Source organism: Macaca nemestrina, chromosome 8 (genome assembly GCF_043159975.1).
Source record: "Macaca nemestrina isolate mMacNem1 chromosome 8, mMacNem.hap1, whole genome shotgun sequence".
In the NCBI taxonomy this organism is placed as follows: Eukaryota; Metazoa; Chordata; class Mammalia; order Primates; family Cercopithecidae; genus Macaca; species Macaca nemestrina.
Window position 1 is genome coordinate 60,138,082 of NC_092132.1, and position 15,108 is coordinate 60,153,189.

Here is a 15,108-nt window from a genome sequence, read left to right on the forward strand (position 1 = left end):
TGCTCTTATTATTTTGAGATACGTTCCACTGATACCTATAGTTTATTGAGAGTTTTTAGCATGAAGGGCTGTTGAACTTTGTTGAAGGCCTTTTCTGCATCTATTGAGATAATCATGTGGTTTTTGTCATTGGTTCTGTTTATGTGATCTCTTTTATTAATTTGCATATGTTGAACCAGCCTTGCATACCAGGGATGAAGCCAACTTGATCGTGGTGGATAAGGTTTTTGATGTGCTGCTGGATTTGGTTTGCAGTATTTTATTGAGGATTTTCACATCAATGTTCATCAGGGATATGGGCCTGAAATTTTCCTTTTTTGTTGTGTCTCTGCCAGGTTTTGGTATCAGGATGATGCTGGCCTCATAAAATTAGTTAGGGAGGATTCTAAGAGGGAATTTTATAGCAACAAATGTCTACATCAAAAAAGATATCAAATAACCTAACGTATCTTTAACAAATGAAAATGGAAACAACATAACAAAAGCTATGGAATACAGCGAAAGCAGTTCTAACAGGATTTTTTTTTTTTTTTAAATACTTGGACTGTTAGAGAAAACTAAGAGGGAATTTCATAGCAACAAATGTCTACATTAAAAAGTATCTCAAATAACCTAACATACTTCAAGGAACTAGAAAGACAAGAACAAACTAAGCTCAAAGTTAATAGAAAAAAGAAAATAATAATGATCAGGGCAGGAATAAATGAAATGCAGGCTAGAAATATAGATCAACAAAACTGAGTTGTTTTCTGTGTTTGTTTGTTTTGAATTTCAACCTTTATTTTAGACAGAGGGGATACATGTGCAGGTTTGTTACACTGGTATACTACATGATGCTGAGGTTTGGGGTGCAGATCCTGTCAACCATGCAGTGAGTACAATAACCAATTGGTGACTTTTCAATCCATACTCCCCTGCATGCCTCTCCTCTCTAGTAGTATACAGTATCTATTGGCCCCATCTTTATGTCCATCTGTACTCAGTGTTTAGCTCACATTTATAAGTGAGAACATGCCATATTTGGTTTTCTGTTCCTGCATGAATTTACTTAGGATTATGGCCTCTAGCTGCATCCATGTTGCTACAAAGGACATAGTTTCATTCTTTTTATGGCTACGTAGTATTCCATGCCATATACGTACCACACTTTCTTTATCCAATTCACCCTTGATGGGCACCTACGTTGGTTCCACGTCTATGAACTCGTGAGTCCATGTGTCTTTTTGGTAGAATGATTTGTTTTCTTTTGGGTATATATTCAGTAATGGAATTGCTGGATCGAATGGTAGTTCAATTCTTAGTTCCTTGAGAAATCTCCAAACTGCCTTCCACTGTGGCTGAATTAATTTACATTCCCACCAACAGAGTATAAGCATTACATTTTCTCCACAGTCTTGCCAGTGTGTGTTATTATCTGACTTTATAATAGCCATTCTGACTAGTATGAGACAGTATCTCAGTATGGTTTTGACTTGCATCTCTGATTAGTGATCATAAGCATTTTTTCATATTTGTTGGCCACTTGTGTATCTTCTTTTGAGAAGTGTCTGTTAATATCCTTTGCTGCCTTTTTTTTTTTTTTTTTTTTTAAAGACATGGTCTCACCCTGTTGCCCAGGCTGGGGTGCAGTGGTGCAGTTTCGGCTCACTGCAACCTCTGCCTCCCGCCTTTGCCCATTTTTTAATGGGGTTGTTTTATGCTTGCTGATTTAAGTTCCTTATAGATTCTTTATATGGTTCCTTATAGATTCCTTATAGATCTCACCTTGTCAGATGCATAGTTTGCAAATATTTTCTCCCATTCTATAGGTTGTCTGTTTACTCTGTAGGCTGATGGTTTCTTTTGCTGTGCAGAAGCTCTTTATTTTAATTAGGTCCCACTTGTCAATTTTTGTTTGTGTTGCTATTGCTTTTGGGGACTTAGCTAAAATTTCTTTGCCAAGACCAGTGTTGAGAATGGGATTTCCTAGGTTTTCTTCTAGAATTTTTTTTTTTTTTTTGAGACAGAGTCTCGCTCTGTTGTCCAGGCTGGTGTGCAGTGGCGCAATCTCGGCTCACTGCAAGCTCTGCCTCCAGGGTTCATGCCATTCTCCTGCATCAGCCTCCCGAGTAGCTGGGATTACAGGTGCCCGCCACCACGCCCAGCTAATTTTTTCTTGTATTTCTAGTAGAGAATGGTCTAGTAGAGAATGATCGAGACCAGGATGGTCTCGATCTCCTGACCTCGTGATCCACCTGCCTCAGCCTCCCAAAGTGCTCGGATTACAGGCATGAGCCACTGCACCCGGCCTCTTCTAGAATTTTTATAGTTTGACATCTTACATTTAAGTCTTTTATCCATCTTAATTGTTTTACATGGTGAAAGGTAGGGGTCCAGTTTCATTATTTAGCATATGGCTAGTCAGTTATTCCAGCACTATTTATTAAATAGGGAATCCTTTCCCAATTGCTTTTTTTGGTTGGCTTTGTTGAAAATCAGAAGGTTGTAGGTGTACAGGTTTATTTCTGGGTTCTCTATTCTGTTCCATTGGTCTATGTGTCTGTTTTTGTTCCAGTACCATGCTGTTTTGATTGCTGTAGCCTTATAGTGTAGTTTGAAGTCAGGTAATGTGATGCTTTCAGCCTTGTTCTTTTTGCTTAGGATTGCTATTTGGGCTTTTTGGTTCCATATAAATCTTATAGTAGTTGTTGGTAATTCTGTGACATTGGTAGTTTGGTAAGAATAGCATTGAATCTGTAAATTGCCTTAGGTAGCATACCTATTTTAAAGATACTGATTGTTCCAGTCCATGAGCATGGAATGTTTTTCCATTCACTTGTGTCATTTCTGATGTCTCAGCAGTGTTTTCTAGTTCTCCTTGTAAGAGATCTTTCACATTATTGATTAGCTGTATTCCTAGGTAACTGAATTTTTTTGTGGCAATTGTAAATGGGATTGTGTTCTTGAGTCTCAGCTTGAATGTTACTGGTGTTCAGAAATGCTACTAATTTTTTTTTGCATTGATTATTGAATCCTGAAACTTTTGCTGAAGTCATTTATCAGTGTTAGGAGCCTTTTGGCAGAGTCTTTAGGGCTTTCTAGGTATAGAATCATATCATCGGCAAAGAGAAATACTTTGACTTATTTTCCTATTTGGATGCCCTGTATTTCTTTCCCTTGCCTGATTTCTCTGGCTAGGACTTCTACTACTATGTTCAAAAGGAGGGGTGACAGTGGGCATCCTTGTCTTGTTCTGGCTCTCAAGGGGAATGGTTCCAGCTTTTGCCCATTCAGTATGATGTTGGCTATGAGTCTGTCATAGATGGTTCTTATTATTTTGAGGCATGTTCCTTTGACACCTAATCTGTTGTGTGTGTGTATGTGTGTGTTTTGTTTGTTTGTTTGTTTTTTTACCATAAGGGGATGTTGCATTTACTGGAAAGTTTTTTTCTGTGTCTATTGAGATGATCATATACTTTTCGCTTTTAATTCTGTTTAGGTGAATTACATTTACTGATTTGCATATGTTGAACCCACCTAGCATCCTAGGAATAGAGCCTACTTGATCATGGTGTATTAGCTTTTTGGTGTCCTTTTGGATTTGGTTTGCTAGTATTTTGTTAAAAATTTTTGTATCTATGTTCATCACGGATACTGGCCTGAAATTTTCTTTTTTCATTGTGTCTCTGCCAGATTTTGGTATCAGGATGATGCTGGCTTCATAGAATGAGTTAGGGAGGAGCCCCTCCTCCTCAATTTTTCTTCTTCAGTGATCTAACACTGCTAGTGGGGTGTTGAAGTCTGCCACTATTATTGTGTGCCTGTCTTTTTGTAGGTCAAAAAGAATTTATGAGTTTATGAACTTTTTTTACACATTTCTCAAAAGAAGACATACAGTAAGTCAATGTGTATATGGAAAAAATGCTTAATATCACTAATAATTAGGGAAATGAAAATTAAAACCACAATGAGATATCACCTCATACCTGTTAGAATGGCTATAATCAAAGACAAAAGATAACAGGTATTGACAAGGATGTGGAGAAAATGGAGCCCTTGCATATTGGAGATGGGAATGGAAATAAGCAGAGCCATTATAAAAACAGTATGGAGGTTCTTTTAAAAACTAAAATTAGAACTACCGTATGACCCAGCAATCCTACTGCTGAATATATATCCAAGGAAAATGAAATCAGTATTTCAAGGAGATAGCTGCACTCCTGTGTTCACTGCAGCATTATTCAGAGTAGCCAGGATATGGAATCAACTTAAAATATCCATCAGTGAATGAATGGAGAAAGAAAATGTGGTATATACAGACCTACCTCCTTTCATTGCACTACTATTTTTTGTGCTAACAGATACTGTGTTTTGTACCAATTGGAGTTTTGTGGCAACCCTGCATCAAGCAAGTTTATTGGCACCATTTTTGCAACAGCATGTGCTCACTTCATGTCTCAGTATCACATTTTGGTAATTCTTACAATATTTCAAACTTTTTCACTATTATTATATCTGTTATTGGGATCTGTGATTAGTGATCTTTGATGTTACTATTGTAACTGTTCTGGAGTAGGAGAAACTGCACCCACATAAGACTATGAACTAATTCAACAAATGTTGTGTATCTTCTGACTGCTCCACTCCTGGCCATTCTCCTGTCTCTGTCTGTCTCCATGGGCCTCCCTATTCCCTCAGACAAAACAATATTGAAATTAGGCCAGTTAATAACCCTATAATGGCCTCTAAGTGTCCAAGTAAAAGGAAGAGTCATATGTCTTCCATTTTAAATCAAAACCTAGATATGATTAAGTTTAGTGAAGAAGCCATGTCAGAAGCCAAGACAAGCCGAAAGCGAGACCTACTGAGGTAAACACTTAGCCAAGTTGCAGATGCAAAGGAAAAGTACTTGAGCGAACTTAAAAGTGCTACTCCAGGTGAACACATTAATGATAAGAACGTGAAAAAGGCTTATTGCTGATATGGAGAAAGTTTGAGTGGTCTGAATAGAAGATAAAACTAGCCACTACATTCCTGCAAGCCAAAGCCTAATCCAGAGGAAGGCTCTAACTCTCTTCAATTCTATGAAGGTTGAGAGAGATGAGAAAGCTGAAGAAGAGAAGTTGGAAGCTAGGTTGGTTCATGAAGTTTAAGGAAGCCATTTCCATAACATAAATTTGCAAACCACAAGTGCTAATGTAGTGAAACAAGTGCTGATGTAGAAGCTGTAGCAAGTTACCTAGAAGATCTAGCTAAGATAATTGACGAAGTGGTTAGACTAAACCACAGATTTTCAACGTAGACAAAAAAGCCTTCTATTGGAAGACGATGGCATATAGGACTTTCATAGCTAGAGAAGTCAATGCATGGCTTCAAAGCTCCAAAGGACAGGCTGAGTCTCTTGTTAGGGTTGAATGCAGTTGGTGACTTTAAGTTGAAGCCAATGTTCATTTAGCATTCCAAAAGTCCTAGGGCCCTTATGATTGATATTAAATCTCCTCTGCCTGTGCTCTATAAATGGAACAACAAATCCTGGATGACAGTACATCTGTTTACAGTGTGGTTTACTAAATATTTTCAGCCTGCTGTTAAGACCTACTCAGAAAACAAGATTCCTTTAAAATATTACTGCTCTTTGACAATGCACCTGATCACCCAAGAGGTCTGATGGAGATGAACAAAGAGATTAATGTTGTTTTCATGCCTGCTAATACAACCTCCATTCTCCAGCCCATGAATGAAGGAGTAATTCTGACTTTCAAGTTTTCTTTTGAAACACATTTTGTAAACCTATAGCTGCCACAGATATTGATTCCTCTGACGGATCTGGACAAAGTATAGCTTTCTGGAAAGGATTCACCATTCTAGATACCATTATGAACATCCATAATTCATGAGAGGAGGCAAAAATATCCATATTAATAGAAGTTTGGAAGAAGTTGATTCCAACCCTCATGAATGACTTTGAGGTGTTCAGGACTTCAGTGGAGGAAACTAAAGATTCAATTTAAAAAAAGCAATAGAACTAGAAGTGAAGCCTGAAGATGTGACTGAATTGCTGCAATCTTATGATGAAACTGTAATAGATGAATACTGGCGTATGATGGATGGGCAAAGGAAGTGGTTTCTTGAGATGGAATTTACTCCTAGTGAAGATGCTGTGAACATCGTTGAAATGACAACAGAGGATTTTAAATATTTCACAAGTTTAGTTGATAAAGCACAAGAAGGTTTGAGAGGGCTGACTCCAATTTTGAAAGAAGTTCTAATGTGGGTAAAATGCCATCAAACAGCATTTTATGCTACAGAGAAATCTTTGCTACAGAGAAATCTTTTGTGAAAGGAAGAGTCAATTGATGTTGCAAACTTCATTTTTGTCTTCTTTTAAAAAATTGCCACAGCCACCCCAACCTTCAGCCACCATACCCTGATTAGTCAGCAGCCATCAACATTGAGGCAAGATCTCTACCATCAAAACGATTGACTTAATGCAGGCTCAGATGATCATTAACATCTTTAAACAATATAGGATTTTCTAATTAAGGTCTGTACACTTCTTTTTAAGACATGCTACTGCATACTTAATAAAGTATAGTGTAAATGTAACTTTTCTATGCACTGGGAAACAAAAAAATCTGTGGGACTCATTTTATTGCAATATTCATCTTATTGTGGTGGTTTGGAACTGAACCCACTGGAACTGAACATTATGTTAAACAAAATAAATCAGGCACAGAAAGAGAAACACCACATGATCTCACCCAAATGTGGAATGTAAAAATGTTGATCTCATAGAAGTAGAGAGTAGCATGATGGTTACCTGGGCCTTGGGCGGGGCAGGGAGGAGTGGTTGGGGAGGTATTGGTCAAAGGATACAAATTTCAATTAGAAAGAAGTTCAAGCAATCTATTGTAAAATATGGTGAGTGTAGCTCGTAACATATTGTACTAGGTTAGTGCAAAAGTAATTGTGGTTTTTGTGATTAAATTGCAAAAACCACAGTTACTTTTGCACCAGCCTATACTGTGCTAAGAAAAATGCGGGATGTTAGCCTCATCAAATATGGAAGAGAAACAACCTGTAGTCAAAAGGGAGTGATTTGTTAAGTGGTACCTGTCTATCTCGTAACTAGACGTACCAACCAGGGAAAGGCAAAGTATGGAAAGGGGTAACTTTTGTGCTTCCAAAGTAGCTAAGCAGAAGTGGGGAAGCAGTTTTGTCAAATGATCTTTGATTAGGCAAACACTGAGTTTTAAAGAGGCTGTCAAGTTGAGGCCACTTGGTCCACTAGCTGGTGCAGCAAGACCACTACTCAACATTTTCACACTGCCACAAGATTGTTCCTCTAATGGAGTAATGCCCTAGTTTCTCGGAGATGCTGTAAGTGGCATGATGTTACCTAACGCTTAGGCTTAGTTTGATTTCTGGGTCCACCATATGTGTTCTTAAGATGCCAACCTGTTGCTTTTTTTTTTCCATTTAAAAGGATAGTACCTGCTCCCTCTAACCACCTCACCCCATTCTTGAATGATGTTTTATCCTTTGGAAAGAACAAGGCTATGATGTAGTGACTACTGTCTGTATCTCCTGTGTGTGTCTGTTCTTGTCACAAATGTATTTGGGGACACTGGATGCACTGATTTTCTGTAATAAAGTTTTTAAATCACTCTTCCCAAAAAGTAAAAAATAAAACAAAAAAAATGCTGGATGTTAAGTGTTTTCACCACAAAAATCATAACTATGTGAGGCAATGCATATATTAATTAGCTAGCCAATGTATATATACTTCAACACATCATACAGTATATGATAAATATATACAATTTTATCTATCAATTTAAGAAATACAAACAGAAAAAATAAATATTTTTTAAAATACCAATATTTATCATACTAAAGAAATGGCATAATACAATATACATACCCAGTCAAATATATGTGTAAGCACATTAATAGGTATCTCATCCAAACATTTCGTGGCCATGTTCACTGATGGGAAGTGGCAGGATAAGGACCAAAAACTCAGAACTGGTGTCTTAAGTTTTAAGTCAATTTATCTTGTCCAGAACTAGAAAAATGAGATGGCTGACTCCCTTTCTTCTTTTATCTATTAAAGTTGTTTTTTCAAATCATGCCAAAACTTCAGGGCCGGGAGCAGCGGCTCACACCTGTAATCCCAGCACTTTGGGAAGCTGAGGTGGGTGGATCATTTGAGGTTGGGAGTTTGAGACCGGCCTGGCCAATATGGTGAAACCCCATCTGTACTAAAAAAAAAAAAAAAATACGAAAATTAGCCAGGTGTGGTGGCATGCGCCTGTAATCCCAGCTACTCAGGAGGCTGAGGTGGGAGAATTGCTTGAACCCAGGAGGTGGAAGTTGCAGAGAGCTGAGATGGCACCACTGCACTCCAGCCTGGGTGACAGAGCAAGACTCCATTTCATAAAAAAACAAACAAAAAAAACTTCAGAGGTAGGTATACCATTTGCTTAGCATGTTGGTTCATGGCATCAATTCTGGCATTAGATTATTGTATTTCACTTACTGTGGATATCAGGTACGCCATTTAACTTCTTTATGACTTGATTTCCTAATCAGAAAATGGAGATGTAGTATCTCCTTTATACTTTTGCTATGAGGATTAAATGAACACAAGGAAAGTACCTGGCACAGTGCTAGTCATTTAGTAATAGTATAATATTTTTCACTATGATATAGCTTTTGTCTCCTGAGAATTATTTCTTCCATTTAGCCAAACGCCTTGCATTTGATAGATGTTTAATGATTAGACCCTGGAATAGATGTATCTTTATCTATGTATTTTAATAGGCTTCATATTTTATTTTAGTTCTATTTCCACAGGTAACAAAGGCTTTGTATTTTTAAGCAGTTTTAAATTCACATCAAAATTGACCAAAATGTAGAGAAAGCTCCCATATGCCCCCGTCCCTGCTCATGCACAACCTCCCCCATTTACAACGTCCTGCACCAGAGTGGTACATTTCTTACAGTTGATGAACCTACACATGATTATCATCCAAAATCCATAGTTAGGGTTAACTCTTGCTGTTTTACAGTATGAGTTTTGACAAATGCATAATGACATGTATTCATCATTATGGTACCATTCAGAATAGCTTCACTACCCTAAACACGGTGTGTGCTCCATCTATTCATCCCCCCTACCTTCTAGCCTCTGGCAACCACTGATATTTTACTGTCTCCTTAGTTTTGCCTTTTTCTGAATGTCATATAGTTGGAATCATAGAGTTCACAGTCTTTTCAGATTGGCTTCCTTCACTTAGTAATATGCATTTAAAGTTCTTCCATATCTTTTCATGAATAATACTATATTGTCTGGATGTACAACATTTATATTTTTACCTGCTGAAGAGTATCTTGGTTGCTTCCCAAGTTTCAGCAATTATGAATTAAGATGCTATGAATATCTACGTGTAGGTTTCTGTGTAGTCATGAGTTTTCAACTCTTTTGGGTAATACCATGGGAACACAATTACTGGATTGTATGGTAAGAATATGTTTAGTTTTCTAAGAAACTGCTAAGTTGTATTCCCAAGTGGCTATACCATTTTGCATCTTCATCATCAATGAATGAGAGTTCCTGTTGCTCCACATCCTTGCTAGCTTTTAGTGTTGTCAGTCTTTTGGATTTTTCACCATTCTAATAAATATGCAGTGGTATCTCATTGTTGATAGTTTGTGGCAAAATACATAAAACATCAAATTTATCATCTTAATCATTTTAAGTGTACAGTTCAGTAGTATTAAGTACATTCTCAACATTGTGCAACCAATCATCAGAACACTTCATCCTGCAAACCTGAAACTATACACATTGTATGAGTTTGCTAGGGCTGCCAAAACAAAGTGCCACAGGCTGGGTGGCTTAAACAACAGAAATTTATTTTCTCACAATTCTGGAAGCTAGAAGTCCAAGATCAAGGCATTCATTGGCCCATTTGTTTTCTTCAGAGGCCTCGCTCCTTGGCTTACAGATGATCACCTTCCTGCTGTGTCCTCACATGGTCTTTCCTCTGGGTGGGAGCATCCGTGGCGTCTCTTTGTATATCCAAATTTCCCCTTTCTCATAAGGCCCCCAGTCAGATTAGATCAGGTCACAGCTTAATTTTAGCTTAATTATCTTCAAACGCCCTATCTCCAAATACAATCACATTCTGAGGTATGGAGGTAAAGTCTTCAACATATGAATTTTGGGGGACATATTTCAGCCTCTAACATCCATTAAGCAACAAATTCCATTCTGTCTTCCCTCAACCCCTGGTAACCACCCTTCTCCATTCTGCCTCTAAGAATTTGACTACTCTAGGTACCTCACATAAGTGGAATCATACAGTATTTATCTTTTTTTGTGACTGACTTATTTCACCTAGCGTTATATCCTCAAAGTTCATCATGTTGCAGCATATGTCAGCATTTTCTTCCTTTCTAAGGCTGAAGAATATTCCATTGTATATATACCATAATTTGTTAAGCTACTCATCTATTGATGGACATTGGGATTCCATCCGCATTTTGGCTATTATGAATGCTGCTGTTATGAACACAGGTGTATACACACCTTCTTGAGGCCCTGCTTTCAATTCTTTGGGAATACACCCAGGAGTTGAAGGGTCCCGAGTATCTGTAAGCATGCACTAAAGTTCTGGCTGTACTACCCACATCTCTCTCCTTAGGCTAATTCTACCTTAAAATATTTGCCCGGTATTATAAACTAGGGTCTTTTGTTGTTGTTGTTGTTGTTGTTTTTTGAGACGGAGTCTCGCTCTGTCACCCAGGCTGGAGTGCAGAGGCGCGATCTTGGCTCACTGCAAGCTTTGCCTCCCGGATTCACGCCATTCTCTTGCCTCAGACTTCTGAGTAGCTGGGACTACAGGCGCCCGCCACCATGCCCAGCTAATTTTTTTTGTATTTTTAGTAGAGACGGGGTTTCACCGTGTTAGCCAGGATCGTCTCGATCTCCTGACCTCGTGATCTGCCTGCTTCAGCCTCCCAAAGGGCTGGGATTACAGGCATGAGCCACCACGCCCGGCCAAACTAGGGTCTTAAATTATTTATTTATCCCAGGATGTATGTAACTCAGGCTATCATAAACGGGTACGCATCACGGACCTGTCAGATAAGACGCACCATACTTTATCACATTAACTCAGGTATCATTCAGGTAATTTGTAAGTTAAAGAATTATAATAAAGGAGATAAGCAATCTTCATCATGCTTAAAAAAGCTCAAGATGACACCAAAATGGCAAATAAGATGTATAAATTTAGTTATAACTTACATTTAATAGGAATTTTCAAAACAACATACAGATACATAGTCATGACTATCTTAACAGTTGTTCAAATTCTTAACTGTGAACAAGTGGAATCCTAGCTTAATTTATGCAATAACAGAATTTGCCACCAATACCCTCATTTTCAGGAGTGCAGTACCTCCCTTTTCACAATGGGCAGAGGAATAAGAATAATCAGGCATTTTTCCATGCCCTTACACAAATGGAAACCTACCTACATACATTTATTTTTGAAGACGACTGAAAGATGGTATAACACAGAGAATAACAATAAATGGTCTAGTTTTGAATCTTAGCTCTCACTTTCTACTGTGTAACTCCAGGCAAGTTATCTAACCTATCTTGGCCTACTTAACTAGAAGTTTCTTATGCTGTGAAATGGGGCTATTCTGCCAAAATGTTCACTGTTGTTAAGAGGATAACATTAGCTAAAAACATGTAAAATGTTTTGCATGTAGTAAGTTCTTGATATATATTAGCTATTAACAGCATAAACTGGCAAACCACATAGGTTGAAATAACCATGATATAATTTCTTATCTCACTGGAATAAAGAAATAATAACTATCCCACCTCCACTACTGTAAATGAGACTATATAGTGTGGGTGAAGCTGCAGAGATAATGAATAAACTTTCCTCAAATCACTTTCAATGTCTTTCTATTGCCTCCTAATTGTTAAGTTACACTATAACAGCTTTATTAAAATTGATTTTCTGTGTTGAGCCATGTTTTTTTTTTTTGAGACACGGTTTTGCTTGTCGCCCAGGATGGAGTGCAGTGATGCGATATTGGCTCACTGCAACCTCCGCCTCTTGTGTTCAAGCAATTCTCCTGCCTCAGCCTCCCAAGTAGCTGGGATTATAGGCACCCACCACCACACCTGGCTAATTTTTTTGTATTTCTAGTAGAGAGGGGTGTCACCATGGTGGGCAGGCTGGTCTCGAACTCCTGACCTCAGGTGATCCGCCCACCTCAGCCTCTCAAAGTGCTGAGATTACAGGTGTGAGCCACCACACCTGGCCAAGCCATGTTTTCAATTAATTATACTATTAAGAAGAAATGTGTCACTAAGATACAACCTTACATTCTTATTCTTCAGCAGTATAAGACAGAAAAGAAATAGCATCTATGTGGTCTAGGATACTTTATGATATCCAAAATATTTGAATATTTTACTTGAAGTTTGATATACTTTTTTTATTATTTGGAATATTCAAAAACTGTTTCTTCAAAGCCAGGTGCGGTGGCTCATGCCTGTAATCCCAGCACTTTGGGAGACCAAGGTAGGCGAATACATTTGAGTTCAGAAGTTCGAGACCAGCCTGGACAACATGGCAAAACCCTGTCTCTACTAAATATACAAAAATTAGCCAGGCATAATGGTGTACACCTGTAGTGCCAGCTACTTGGGAGGCTGAGGCAGAAGAATCGCTTGAGCCCGGGAAGTGGAGGTTGCATTGATCTTAGATTGTATCATTGCACTCTGGCCTGGGCAACAGAATGAGACCCTGTCTCAAAACAAACAAACAAAAAAACAAAACCAACCAAAAAACCATATATATACATAGTTCCTTCAACTGCTTTTAAAAAGTCAAGTGTATAACTTAAAAGTTTCAAAAAAATTATGCTGAAATATGCCCCCACCAAAGTAAGAATACAAGAAAAAGAGAAAATGTGTCTTTATAATTTCAAATTAGAGGAAATTTATAATTGTCAGTGTGAGTCCATCTCTAATATGTATTATCAAACATGTCTTAATGGGCATGGTATAGTGGCTCACACCTGTAATCTCAGCACTTTGAGAGGCTAAGGCGGGCGGATCATTTGAGGTTGGGAGTTCAAGACCAGCCTGGCCAACATGGTGAAACCCCATCTCTACTAAAAATACAAAAATGAGCCGGGAATGGTGGCGGGCACCTGTAATCCCAGCTACTTGGGAGGCTGAGGCAGGAGAATTGCTTGAACCCGGGAGGCAAGAGCTGCAGTGAGCAGAGATCACACCACTGCACTCCAGCCTGGGCGACAGTGAGACTTCATCTCAAAAAAAAAAAAAAAAAGTCTTAACGATCTTTTACTATGGTGTACAACACAAAATATCATCAGAAAGATTTCAATGTAAGATTTTTACATATATAAGTATATATAAATAAATGAAAAAGATGTAAAATACATAAAATGTATATGTTTTTCATATATATATACGAAAACTAATGACATTCAAACTCTTTTCTAGGAGTATAAAGTCATTAATATGAGACATAGTGTTATTGTAGAAACCTTCAAATTTTTAAGAGAGTTCCAGAATGAATAAAGCAATTATTGCTATGAAATATCAAACTTTATATCCTACTCACTGCCTCTGTGACTTCTGTAGGGCAATTATATGGCCACAGATGAAACAGGAGGAAGCTAAAGAATTTCAAGTCAAGAAAAGGCAAAGTTATACCATGTCCTGAGGCAAGCTGAGGGAGAAGACCTCAAAGTCTGGTCATCAGAGTTCAGTTTTATCCGGAAAACCCCAAACTTCCCTGATTTTCTTACAATAAAGTCACAGGCTACAGCTGAATTTCTAGATTTTGAACAGCAGTTTGCAACCTGTACTTTGTAACATTCCTGGCTTTCTCTGATAACGTCATGACTTCCCGTGAAATTCTTTAAACAGAATCCATTTTAATTCACTACAGTTGAAATACTACACATGCCATACATCACTTTCAGGGAGAGAATGGAAAAAGGGGCTGTGGTGGAAAAAAGAGAACAAGGAATTTCTAGAGGTGGGAAAAAAAATTCCAGGAATAACGTTTCAAAAAGAAAATAGTAGAAATTACTTACCAAAATGCAAATTATGTGCAGCATGCCTCACTTGTATGAAGTTGAACAATTTAGATAATTCAGTTCAACAATCACTGACTGAACACCAACTATATCCAGGGAACGGAGAGGGCACTGAAAGATCTACTTCCCCTTGGGCTACACTGGAGGAAGGCCTCTAGCAGAAGAGTTGGCCCCTGCAAGTCTTGGCCCTTACATTCAGGGAGCTGCCACTGCTTTATGCAGAGCCTTGAGAATGCAGTGACACTCTCTAGCCAGGTAAGGTGGTCCAGGCACTCCCCTGGGTGCCGGTCCCAATCCTCCAAGGACACATTTAGGGAGTCAAAGGGGATTTGCAGTGATTACTGACCGGTTAGTACTTTTCGTTTGTTTCTAAAACTTTGGTTCTTAAACTTGGCGCGCAGAGTGACCACATTCTCTTTATCCTGAGCGCTGGTGAATTCTTCCAAATCCTTCCTAGATCGGTTAAGTCATTCTGTATGACAGAACAGCTTTTGATGCCTGCTCCTGTTTGAAAAATCTGAACGCAGTAAAGGACGACGCAGGGAGAAAGTTTACTGAGCACTTCCACCTCTTTGGATGAAAGTTGTAAAATATCCCCTTTTTGTGTGATAGCAGATCTCATTTTTAGAAACCCATGCCACATGCCACATGAAGTCACAAATCAAATATCCCTCCTAACTATCAGGGTGATGAAAGAAGTGCATAAGGAAGACAATACTATTTTATCGGGGAGGGGCGTGGAAAGAAGTAGTCTTTTTTTTTTTTTTCCTTTCATCTGGTGGAGATGGCAGACTGGGTTTTGTTTTTCCTCCTTTTTATTTAAACTACAGGAACATGGTTCCAACTGGAATTGCCTATTAAAACCATCCATTCTTAACAGCAAAATCGATATCCACGGTGTCTCCGGGCAAAGCGCCCGTTACCCCGTGAGCCTCTGCCACAGGTGGACGCAGAGCAACA

The 15,108-nt window shown here is 38.4% G+C and overlaps 1 protein-coding gene across 3 annotated transcripts in view; it reads right to left on the reverse strand.

Annotated features, from left to right (window-relative positions):
• LOC105477135 (E2F transcription factor 5) overlaps positions 1–15,108 on the reverse strand; it is a 45,335-nt gene that overhangs the window by 29,424 nt on the left and 803 nt on the right. Inside the window, exon 1 of one of the 3 annotated variants that reach the window (XM_071068035.1) lies at positions 7,904–13,348. The exons of the other annotated variants lie outside the window; for them this stretch is intronic. Within the exon in view, the coding sequence (XP_070924136.1) occupies positions 7,904–7,963 (60 nt within the window). The 5' untranslated portion in view covers positions 7,964–13,348. Of the gene's footprint in view, positions 1–7,903; positions 13,349–15,108 lie in introns of those variants that run through there. 3 annotated transcript variants of the gene reach the window in all.